Source organism: Bicyclus anynana, chromosome 16 (assembly GCF_947172395.1).
Source record: "Bicyclus anynana chromosome 16, ilBicAnyn1.1, whole genome shotgun sequence".
NCBI lineage: Eukaryota > Metazoa > Arthropoda > Insecta > Lepidoptera > Nymphalidae > Bicyclus > Bicyclus anynana.
The window spans coordinates 4198727-4211486 of record NC_069098.1 but is presented as its reverse complement, the minus strand read 5'-3'; the positions used below and the strand labels follow the sequence as shown (position 1 = coordinate 4211486).

The window sequence follows — 12760 nt, the reverse complement described above, 5'->3', positions numbered from 1 at the left end:
TAAAAAGGACATTAATTAAAAAAACATTTTTCGTTTTTTTTCTTTTCTGAGAAGAAAAAATCACTTTTGGACTTCTGCCAATTTTGGCAGAGCGTTTCCGATCCGCACAGACTAAGCGACCTCCTCTTGACTCCGAAGTCAGAATAGCGCCGCGACGCATTTTATCATGATAAATAAATATTATAAATAAAATATCTGTAATCTATTTTTTATCAACAACTAGTAGATAGTAAAATTAGGCAGAGACAACCTGTGAAAAATTGTCACTCGAAAAATTGAAAACTTGACCAAATTAAGATTTTCCAAACCAAATTAAGACAATAAATAATTTCAGCATTCTAATAAGATAGATAGATAAGGTATTACGGAGAGGAAAACACCCAAAGACAAGCAATTTTTCAATGAGCGGCTGACCGGATCTGAGATCGATACAGGGAAAGCACATCGCCGTAAACTCCCAAAAGGGAATTGCCTATCCCCGGCCCTGGCCTTCCCTGACCACCCGGCAATTTACTTATATCTAAATATATCTTAATATTTCTACTTTAATAATGTAATCATTACTTTATCAAAAAAACTTAGCTACAACATTTTGCAAAATGTTCATACCTTCCGTATATTCTTCCTGCCATGTTTATTTTTGCCTTCATTTTCAGAGTCTGAACCAGATCCATCACTATTGTCCAGGTTTTTTATACGACGTCGCTTCTTCTTCCTGTAAACAACAATTCGTAGATGTTATTGTCAATATGACCATTATTAGCCTAGTTTGACGGTCCTCTACAGAACCAGTTGCTTAGAACGCGACCAAAGAAATACAAGAGAAATTAGACAAAATATCGACCAATGGCGGCGGAATAATCCCATTTCCCATTTCCCATCTTCTTTGTCCCGACGCAAAGATAGAGGCGATATTTCTGGTTGCACCCAATCAGTTGACATTTGTCTGTTTTGCTTCACGGGATATGTAACGACATATCTCAAAAATCTCCCAACAAACCTCTAAGGCTATAGGAGAGGGGATATATATTATTTTGCTCTTGAAATGGAAATAGACCAAACTAATAACAGAATGGTGTCCGAGAGACGGCAAAAGAAACAGAGGTAGACTAAAAGATGGGAGAACTAAATCAGGAGTATAGCGATAGCGATAGTCTAATACGAACTCATACTGCAAAAGACAGGACAGAGTGGAAATCTTTAGAGGAGGCCTTTGTTGGAAGACGCAAAATAACGACCGTTTTGTCAATATTTAACATGGGCAAATTAAAGTTTATTATATAAAGGGGCTGAACTCATCACCCATAACTGGTTGTTCGTTCCCCACCTGCTGTACCGTATGCCGTAATGTCTTAGTACAGTCTTTTCCGACTAATTGGAGGGGAATATTCCATTGGCGTATCCTATTTTTTTCTAGGGTGGGCCTGGCCCCCGACATCAAGTCTATTATTAGTATCATAATAGCATTCCATATCGGTAGCCCAGAATTCAAGGGTGGGCACAGGTCTATTTTAGGGTGGGCACGGCCCACCCGGCCTGTCCTCTATATACGCCTATGGAATATTCCCATATTGGTTATTGGTAATAACTAAAAGACAGCAAATATTCTTTAAAAATAAGACTAAATGCGCCGGAGAGATAATCAAACATTGGCCTGTAGCCATGTGACACGTCGACAGCGTAAATTAAAATAATAATATAGTAATGGCATTCTCTATCGACCGGTCACGTGATCAAGTTGTCGATCGGATCTGTCATTCCCATACATTTTGTAAGTTTTCGAAGCGCTAACGTTTGTAGAAAGAGAGTCGACGTGCCACATGGCTACAGCCCCTTACCCTTCTCCAGCCGAGGAGCCCGAAGACGCGTCGCTATCGTTTCTCTTTATCCTTTTCCTTTTTCTCTTGGTGGGCTCCGAGCTATCGTTCTGGGAGTCTTCGAAATCGCTAAACTTGACAGTCGCGTCCTTCTTGCGAGAACCCACCTCGGAGTCTGACGATATCACGTTGCCTTTGCGACGTCGCGACTTGATGCTGACATACAAGACAAAAATGTAAATAAAGGATAGCGTCTATTTTGAGCCCAATGTGTTACAGAAAAAATAAAAAGGGGTCGACCAACACTGCGCTTCCTAGTGCGGGGTCCCCTTTCCTGCACCTTGGGACCCCAAATTCAATCGCCTCTTCGAACTATGTGCCCCACAAATTGCCACTTCAGCTTCGTGACTCGTTCAGCTATGTCGGTGAATTTGGTTCTTCTGCGAATCTCCTTTTTTCTGATTCGATCACGGAGAGATAATCCTAACATAGCTCGTTCCATCGCCCGCTGTGTGACTATCTTAATAAATATTTAACACCCATACAAAAACATGTTTTTTGTGATAATGGTACAGACCACTTAGTAGGCCGTCTCGCACTTTTTGAGAAGCCGATTTTTTGACAAGTAGTAAATATCTCTGATTTTTAAAAAACACTGCAGAAGACTTACCCTTCTTCATCACTATCATCTTCTTCTTTGACCTCCTGAAAAATAAAACATACCATAGTTTCATAGTAGGTAATAGCATGGAGAAATAACTTCTATGTTAATGGCTAGACTCTACTTAGTAGCTGCTACTTTTTTATTAATCAATTTATTTTATAGAGGCAAAACCTTGTAAAACGCCGAAGCTAATGAACCGAAATGAAATTTGAAATAGAGCGAGGAAAATTTGGCGATTGAAGCTCCATTACTATCAAGAATTTGCCGTCTTTTTAATCGGCGAATCGTCTATAGTATAGTTAATCCATAGATAAACATTAATTAACATAACACAACAAGGCATTAATTTCATTCTGGAATAACCCGAGGCGTTAATAAAAAATTAAATTTTAGGCAGACAAAGATCCAGCTAGTTTCGCAACTTTCTCCATCCAGTTTTTTGCATAACTTACGAACAAATATCAAAACATACAAACTTCCACCACATAATTAGTATCAGTATGTTACCTGTGAACTCTTATTCTGCTCTGAGCTGAAGGAGTCACTTTCACCCAACAAGTCATCTTTAGCAAGATGACCAAAACCGTCGCCGTTCAAAACAGATGCAGACACTGCAGGCAGCTCCGTCTCTGTAATAAAAAAGCAATCATCTAATATCATATAGTTTACCTAATCAATACAAACTGTATGCCTATCCGTGTTTGTCCGGGCTAATCTCGGAAACGAGTAAACCAATTTAACTGGGATATTCAGTGGATGATAGAAGAGGTCTTTGAGCAACATATTATATCCTTGACATTTTTGGATCGCAGTGTAGCATTTGGAAAATGTCCAAGATCCCACAGTTAACATCTCCTGAAATTATGCATTTCGAGTAAATAGTATGTTGAAGGTTTCTAAATGAGCTTTCTCGTTGGACAGTCCCTACTGTCTTCAGATAACGTAACGTGTGCATTGTGCATTCTTACCTTCCACAACATCATTGTCTGCTAGAGGCTTTTCGATGGTACCTACTGTCGTCAGCCTTTAAGAAACCCTAATGTCGTCACATAACGTGCATACCTACCTTTTCCCACTTCGCTATCACCTTTAGAGAGGCTTTCTTGCTGGTACAATCCTCAGCTTTAAAGAAACCCTACTGTTGTCTCATAACGTGTGCATTCTTACCTTCTCCAACATCGCTTTCTCCTAAAGAGGCTTTCTCGTCAGAACTGTCCTCAGCCTTCAAGAATCCCTCCTCACTGATTTGCGGCGCCTTGGACTTCTTACTTCTTAGTGATCGGGTTGTGCTTTGGGTGCGGTCGGAGGAAGTTGAATGCCGCCGCCGGGTCTTCCTTCTGAGCGTTCGTAAATTTGTTAGCCTGCAACAGGTGAGGGTTTTTACAATATTAAATTGAACGATAGATACACGAAAAACAGACAAAAATGATTTATGTTTTGGTAAAACTTAGGTGAACTTTTGTAGATGAAAATCAAAATTCAAAACATTAACCATACACCATAGATCGTCCGCGAGACGTAAGGTGGGACAATATATAAGATTCTCTGTAACATTCAACAAATTGCATGAAGATCGGTAGGTAGGTACTGACAAAAAATCCAGAAGGATGCTGTTAAAGTGCATCCTAATATCCTTCCTTACCCTTCCGCCTGGTCAGCACGACAGGTCCAACAACCGTTTTGTATATTTTACCCTTTAGTATAGGCATTCGAGGGTCACATAGTATCTACATCTGAAACCTGTCGCCATTTCATTCATCCCGCATCTAGTCTACTTTCCACGTCTCGATCCACATTGCCGTGGTTTTGAAAAAAGCGACCCGAGGTATCGAAAATCGAAGCAAGCTGGTAGGAATACACCATTTAAGGCTATTTTGGAAGAGTGAAATGGGCCGCCAAAGTTCAAGAATAATTATCGTAAATGTCTAGAATAATCCTTAGATAATAATGGAGCTACCTCTCAAGTATATAAAATGTAATCCAATAAGTTTTTAAATGGAATCCAATAAGTTTTTGTTTCAAGAAAATTTAGAAGCACTTCTAAATTCCTGGTGCAGAATGCAGATGTTCTTAATTAGAGCACATAAAAACTCAGCAACATGGATAAAGGGACACAGCGGAATTTTAGGTAATGAAGCGGCTGACAAACTGGCGCGTCGCGCCACGACACTGAAGGTAGTAGGACCCGAACCAATAGTACCCATACCATTCAGTGAATACAAAACATGGTTGCACAAACAAACCATCAGAACCCACGCTGAACTATGGGGCAGTATAACCACATGTAGACATACAAAGGAGGCACTTCCAAGCCCCGACCCAAGGTTAACAAAGAAATTTATAAACCTTCCACGAGATAAGTTGAGAACAGTAGTTGGCCTCATAACAGGTCATTGCCCACTAAACAAACACCTTTCAATTCTAGGTATGACAGACAGTCCTCTGTGCAGAGCGTGTAGCGGTGTCTCGTCCTCCTCCATGCAGGAGGAGGACGAGACACCGCTACACGTTATGCTCAGTTGCAGAGGCGTAACGGAACAACGAGCAACCTACATTGGCTCCTCAGCGACACTCCATGAGGCTATCGGCGACCTGGGCGGCCTGCTAAGCTTCTGGAGCGAGCTCGGCTGGATGGAATAAATCCAGCGGGAACCTACACCGGAGGGACCCACGCACAACGGCCAATCAAATGGCTAAGTGCGGCTAAACGGCCCAGAATAAAGAAGAAGAAGAAGAACTCAGCAACTCTTTGTAGATGAAGCATGTCGTAATTTTCCATTTTTATAGTGCTGCAGATACTCGTATGAATTTATTAAATTTGTATAAGTTTACCTCGTGTACCTACATTTTTATTTTATATTAGTGTTTTGTATATAAATAATATTACTTTTACCTCTCCACAGGAACAATGCCTTAATTTTAGATGCATAATGGACTACAAAAGTAGAGGAACGGTAGAAGTATACATCAACATAACAGGGAGAGATGAAGTTTCTCTTTTCATAAAATCCAATGGCTAAAATGGAGCAAACATTTTGCTCTATCTGTGCCTACCTAAGGCAAAGGCACACCAGGTAATTTGGTACATTACCACATTCTGGCAATAAATGAATTTGAAGATGTTAAAGGCATGTAATATCATCCAGTGACCATAATCTTTGAGAATACTATGGAATTGATGTTTAATGACAACATGGCAGTAGTTCTTCCCTGGACAAGCAGTCACAAAAAGATCTACTTTTACTAATCAGGTGTGGCAGCGAACATTTTACCTGCTTTCTGCAGCATGGTATACCAACATCATGATAAATATTGGAATTAATTTTATACTGTTACATACCTGCAGTTCAAAACTTAGGTGCTTCAACCTTTACAATGTAATCTATACTAATATTATAAAGCTGAAGAGTTTGTTGGTTTGGATGGTTGAACGCGCTATTCTCTGGAAATACAGGTCCAATTTGAGAAATTCTTTCAGTGTTAGATAGCCCATTTATCAAGAAAGGCTATAGGGAACGGGAACGGGAACCACGCGGGTGAAGCCGCGCGACGTCAGCTAGTGAAAAACCATTACTTTACCATAACCAGACTGCATCCAAACTAATTACATTCATCAAATATAAATATTTTTTATAGGCCTAATATTTTTATAATATTCACACCATGCATCACACATTTATTAATTTCCACAACTACCATTTAACTATCTTTTGATCATTAAATGATCATATAAAATGCATAATTTGAACTTACGCAGTTTAGATGACTAAAATAGCCTAAGCATCACCAATTAATATGTAACTTTGTTACACTGACCTCTAATAATAAAAGGACACACAATCACATATAAAATTTCACTTAAAAACTGGCCAATTTTGCTTTAATAGTTTTAAAATTAATATGAAAATTATACCTTACATATAGTCCAATATTCAATAATATCCCAAATTCAACCTTAAGGATTGAGTTTAAGGTTGAATTTGCAAATGCGACTACTTGAATTGAGTGCCAAGAACTTGTGTTTGGCACTCATTGAGTGGGGACGTTTTTTGGTCGCTGATTGTGCATCCACTTTTTAATACATCAATGCTTTGTTTACAAAAATCTATAGCCACATATTGACAAATATTTACCCATCAATGTCTTTGTCATTATTATCCTCGTTATCTGAATTGTGGCTGCTGCTTTGTACCATTTTAGAGGGCCCCATCTGTAATAATTGTAACTTTTGTTTGAATGCTTGAAATGCTTACAACTTTACCTACCTAAATGTCCTAGCATTGAGTCATTAGTATAATCTAATTTTGCCAATGATTGAAATCAAATGAAAGACAAAATTGTAATAAGTATTTAATACAAGAATCTTAAAGTAAACAATATTAAATTGTTATAACTAATAAAGTTTCATAAAATGCATTTAAATTTAAATGAATACATTAATAAAAGTAAATAACGGCACTAAAATATTGAAATTAACTTCATTAATTATGTTTGGAGTATGGACGTTTAAATGTTTGGAGGTTATAAATTCTCAAACAGCTGAATGCATTTGGATATAATATGGCACACAGATAGTTTAAAATCTGCAAAGACTGGAATGGATGGAATGGAAATATGTTTGGGACTACACGAGATAATATGCTCTAACGTCTACATAATTATAAGATTTGTCTGTGGCAAACATTGACCTCTTATAACAAAAGGACACACAATCATGTAGAAATTTTCACTTAAAAACTGGCCAATTTTGCTTTGACAGTTTTAGAATTATTGGTAAAGAAAATTATACCTAAAGGCCTTTAAATATAGTCCAATATCCAATAAAATCCCATATTCAAAGCAAATTCAACCTTAAGGATTGAGTTCAAGGTCTGCAATTTGCAAATGAGACTACTTGAATTGAGTGCCAAGAAGTTGTGTTTAGCACTCATTGAGTGGGGACGTTTTTTATACGCTGATTATGCATCCACTTTTTAATTGGAGATTGATGGAGGCATAAGTAAGAAAAAGTAAGTTCTTATACAAAATATGGTACTATGACCATGTACATCAGGAAGAGACTACTGTACTCAATCTTTCATCAGTTTTTGACTGATAACACATCTTTAAATCTAGACCAGACAGAGTTTCACAGGTAGAAAGATTGTTTGGTACACTTGGTTGTGACTTAATAGAAATCATATATAGGGAAAGAAAGTTAACTGAATTGTCCAAATTTTAAAGAAATGATGTTTGCATGTGAATACAATATAACTAAATTTTGTTGTGTTTACCTAAAAGAGAAATGTAACACCTAAACATATTATTAAAAGAAAAAAGCTTTGGATAATACACTTAAATCTAAAGTTAACAATAATGTTTACTTGCTAACCTTTTTTTTTAAACTCCTATTAGATTTTTTTTCAGTATTATCATCATCTTGGCTGCTTGAATTTTTAGCAGCATCATCTTTTGAAGCAGATTTTCTGTTTTTATTTTTCTTACTTTCAGAAGAGGAAGATGATGCTTTATCATCCTTTTTCCTTTTTGTGACTTTAACAGGTTCCTCACCTGAATCAGATATGCGTTTCTCATTGTTATCCTTTACTTTCTTATTTTCTTCATCACTCGAATGCTTTTTAAGTAAGTCACCTCTAATTTCTTTTAAAACATTCCTCAATTGTTCATCTTCTGTATCAGAACTTGAGGAATATGTTAACAACATTTTTTTAGCATGCATACTCTCCATTATGGTTTTCCTTTTGGATGGTGGAGTGTTCTGTACTGTCTTCCTGCTTGGTGTTTTATTGTTTTCATCTGCAGAATCAAATAGTAATGAAGATTTCAAGTCACTGATAATCTCGGAAAGTGGATTTACAGGCTCTGGTGTTTTGTTATTTCTACTTTCTTGATCATCATTACTAGTCTGCTTTTCATCATTTTTAGGTGCTGGGGATGATGGATTTTCATCATTTTTTTCTGTCCTAGACTCTTTATGTACTTCTTCTATGACTGGTGTTGGTGACAAAGGATTTTTGTCCTTTTCTGAGCCTGACTCTTTCTGAAGTTCATTTGGTGAGGGATTGTTTGACTCTGACTCTTTCTTTTCTGGTCTTAGTAATGACAGGTTTTCATCATTATCTGATCCAGACTTATGTTCATGTGCTATTCTTTCTGATGATGAATTTTTATTATTTTTTGACCTTGGATCTTTTTGAAGTGTTGGTTTTACTGGCCCTGGTGAAGAATGATTTACATCATCATCATTATCTGACACAGATAATTTCTGAACTGCTTTTTTATTTGTTTTAGGTGTTATCTCTGAGGGTGTTTCGTCACATTCTGACTCAGATTCTTTAAGAAGAGCTCTTTTGACTTTTCTAGGTGTGTCTGCTAAATCCTTGCTTTTATCAGAATCAGAATCCTTTAACAAAGCATCTTTAGCACAAGATATGTCAATAGGCGAGTCACGGATTTTGGAATGCTTTTCACTCGCTTCATCTACTTTTGGCGGAATTTCACAAATTGTGACACCTTTTTGAGTAATCCTTCCCAAATTAAGGACAGAAAGATAATGTTGGGAAAATTCTGGTAGCCTTTTTACTCTAATAATACAGTTTTTGGGCCTAAATTCTTTTACTTCTTTACGTTTCTGAACCCAATATTCTTCTTCTTCATTTTCCTTACATGACTCCTTCCGGACTTTCTTAGAACTGTTTGAACCTTGATAGTATTTAGATATTTTGTTATTACTTTTTATTGAAGATTTGTCATGTTTTTTAGAAGAAGTTTTATTTTGAGACAATTTTGAAGAACTATTTTGGTCTTTATTTTCATTTGTATTAGGTGGTTTAACATCTTTTTTCAATAGCTTGTCAAGACTAACACATCTTATTAAGGGTTTTGGCTGTGAATCTTTTTCACTAATAGTTTCTGAATCATTATTTGTTGGTATGTTTACATTATCTTTATCTAAATGACTGCCTTCTAATTTAGATTCATTAGATACTGGCTCCTTTTTACAAGAGTCATTGTTTGTCAACTCATCATTACTTGAATCATTTAATTCTACTATATCACAAAAGCTATTTTTTCTTTCACTTGGATTTTCAGAAGCTAGTGAATTTTCACTGGAATTTTTGTTTGTGTTATCTTTACTTTTGTCTGGGTCAGTCTTATCAATATTACCAGGATCACACTTTTCAGTATTTACTTTGGGACTTTGACTCCTATCACTTTCTGAGCTATTATATATTTGTCTATACCTTCCAGACTTACTGGATGGTTTACATTTAGTATCATTCTTAGGTTTAGTTCCTGAAGTCAAATCCTCATCTTTAGGGGCTTTTTCATTGGTGTTTTTTTCTGCTTCATTATCACCATCTTTTTCTGATAGCTCCCTTGAATTTTGTTTATCCATCAGTTCTTGTCTATCAGTAATATTTAAATTTGTATGGTTTTCCAAGCAATTAAGGTCTATTTGGGATTGAGATAACTCATCCTCTTGATCTTTCCTACTTTTCATTATTCCCTTTTTGACAATGTCAGTGAGTTTTGAAGAACTGTTGTCTACTTCGTCTGAGTCCACTTCTTTGAACCTAACACTTTTCTTCTTCGATCGGTACATATCCATCGTAGAAGTCGGCAAGGCTTTAACGAAAACTTTTACAGACGTGAAATGTTTCATATTGACCTTTTTGCGTATTCGTAATCTTTGGGAATTATATACAATATATTCGTAATTAACATTTTTTGCCGACTTAGACGATCTATAACTTGAATTCCCGCCATCGCTTGTGGTTGGTTCGTTATTGAAATCGATTTGCCTTAGTACTTTTTTGATACCAGTTTCGACGTTTTCAATGGACTTTTTCGACAACTCACATATTAATAGTAATTTACTTGCAGCCTTTTGTACTGCGTGGGTGTTTCGTAATTTCTCTTTGCGTATTCTTTTCTCCTTCAAGTTATCAGAACGTACTCGTAAATTCGATCCAAATTTTGATAAATATTCTATTGCCTCACACAAAACGTCAGACACAGGCACCGAATCCGCCATTTCAAAAAATATTTATTATTACATTTATACGCGCAGCACAAGTACAATTTGCCAAATTATCTTGAAAAATCTCATCTGAATTACTGAAAGTTCACTTAGCACAATAAGAATTTAATTTGTTAGAAAAAGATATTCGCGGCAACACAGGTTTTGCTTCGCCATTATTATTATTTTTTATTAGTGTCAAAGACAAAGAAAGAGCTTTTATTCAATCACTTTAATCTGTTCCATAACCACAGAATGAAATTACTCACCTGTTTTTGCTTTACGGCTCTGAGTTCTAGCTTTTTTGTGCTTAACTTCGCTATGAATACGTTACTAAGCGATCACAACGATCACGATTCACGCACGCGACCACATTTTTACTTTTTCCATATTTTGCTAGTGAGCGTTGCGTTCACGCATTATATTTGATACTAGACCGTCCCGCGCTTTAACTCGCATAGTTATCGTTCCCGTGCGAAAATCGGGATAAAATATAGACACTCACAAATACCGTGTCTTTTTAGGGGTATAAGAATTATCAAAATCAGTTTAGTATATTCAGAGATTTACCTCCTAAAATACTACTTTACCAACGGATAGTGCGCACAGTTTAAAATACATAAACATTTGGAGTTTGGCTGGAAAATCGTAAAAATTACATATACGTTTTATTATTATTGATTTACTGCATTTTAGGGCTTCGTTGCTGCAAATATAATGCATTTTCATTCAATATTGTTCTATAAAGGTGCACAAGTGAAGTGGAAGTTTAGCAAGAGCACTTCAAGTGAATACTTTCGCTTTCCTCGGTAGACTCTATCAAAAGTTTTTTAAAAGGCCTTTGCCTTACTAAAACATGACTTTGACTTAACTAGGACTGACTGACGGATAACAACAACTAATACTTTATAACACGAACGATGGACTATATTTGATCACTTTCGCCATAATATTGCAAGATATTTGATAAAAAATTAATACGAGGATTAACTACATGCACAAACTGCAAAGCCATGAAGCCACAACGAAGAATAAAATAGTTAAACTATGCTGCTGTCAGTGTCACTGACCAACCGTCATTTTTATTTCGATTCAAATTTGAAATTATTGATACTTTGATTAGAATTTTTCTTTTCAAGAAATGTTTAAATTATAAAAAGTTTTATGTATAAATAACTTCTAAACATTAAGGTTATTTATTTAAAAAGACGTAGATTGTGTCAAAATGTCAACAATCGAAGACGACTTGATAGTACCATGGGTTGGCTCTACTTGCTACAAAAACAGTTTGTCAGTTGTAGTTCTTTCTACAAACAATACAGTTATTGATAACATAGCAGAAGCACTGATGAATGTTCACGAAATGGGTGACTTTTCGTGGAAACTAGTAGTGTTACGTTCTTTGTGCTTGAAGGATATCACAGAACAGTCTCAGTTAACGGGTAAACTGTCTATAGATTTTATCATCATTGCAGTGGACTCCAGTAGACTGTTTTGCTTAGATTGGGCGAATGATATATTAAAGCAGGTACATCCGGACCTACGGATATGTCGTGTGGTGCTTGTGAATGCAATGGACTCCTCAATACATGATATGGCGGTGAACTCAAGTGAATTGGTAACTTTCTGCTCAACACAAAGACTTGATATGTTAACTGCAAATGTGTCAAAGCAAAAAGATGTTAACTTCTTGGCTCGAAGACTTTTGAAATACATTGAAGTTTCTTTTGGTGTTAATACTGGTATACCAAATGTTAACATTTGATTTGCTGATGAATTTGTAATTATTTTCTAAAATAATTTTGTTTTGTGAACTTAGTTTTGCAAAGACAGAAATCTATTGAAAATACATGCTTACTCATGTACAGCAGAATTCTGTAAAGTGAAGTCATGCTAGAGATAAAACAGATAGCACTTTAAGAGGATACTCTGCCTACCTTTAGCTGAACATTCAGCTGCCATATATCTGGTAGAACTTTACTGTTTGATTTTTAACTTACGTTAATGCAAATTCGTTGCATTTGTGACCCTTATTTTTGATCAGCAGCTAATGCTGAAAATTACTCAACACTACTAGCTAACTAAAACTTTTTTAAAGCTAGCCTTATTTATGAGGAGTCAAAACAGCTTGTTGCCTCTGGATTCAGAGAAATTAGTGCACATTCACCATAATTTGCTTTGTTCCGTTTATGTACTACAGTTCTTTTCATGTAGAATGGTGAGAGTGACAGTTTGTTTAACTCTTGAAAGTTTGCT

At 36.2% G+C, this 12760-nt stretch overlaps 2 protein-coding genes across 3 annotated transcripts in view; one reads left to right on the top strand and one right to left on the bottom strand.

The window, feature by feature from the left end:
- The window catches only part of LOC112046682 (transcriptional regulator ATRX homolog), a 34961-nt gene extending 24238 nt beyond the window's left edge, over window positions 1–10723 (bottom strand). The window contains exons 1-7 of one of the 2 annotated variants that reach the window (XM_052885996.1): window positions 7853–10723; window positions 6615–6691; window positions 3649–3842; window positions 2989–3110; window positions 2488–2522; window positions 1839–2033; window positions 610–715 (exon numbers count right to left, since the gene is read on the bottom strand). In XM_052885996.1, the coding sequence (XP_052741956.1) occupies window positions 610–715; window positions 1839–2033; window positions 2488–2522; window positions 2989–3110; window positions 3649–3842; window positions 6615–6691; window positions 7853–10519 (3396 nt within the window). In that variant the 5' untranslated portion in view covers window positions 10520–10723. The remainder of the gene's footprint in view (window positions 1–609; window positions 716–1838; window positions 2034–2487; window positions 2523–2988; window positions 3111–3648; window positions 3843–6614; window positions 6692–7852) is intronic. The other variant, XM_052885997.1, reaches the window with a different exon arrangement.
- Window positions 10724–11566: 843 nt separating this feature from the next.
- Window positions 11567–12760, top strand: LOC112044680 (uncharacterized). Its single transcript, XM_024080599.2, has one exon. The coding sequence runs from the start codon at window positions 11730–11732 to the stop codon at window positions 12267–12269; it is 540 nt and encodes a 179-aa protein (XP_023936367.2). The 5' UTR covers window positions 11567–11729; the 3' UTR covers window positions 12270–12760.

Bases quoted from the DNA above. Each gene is read 5' to 3' on its own strand.
- LOC112044680 (XM_024080599.2), top strand. From the start codon at position 11,730: ATGTCAACAATCGAAGACGACTTGATAGTACCATGGGTTGGCTCTACT.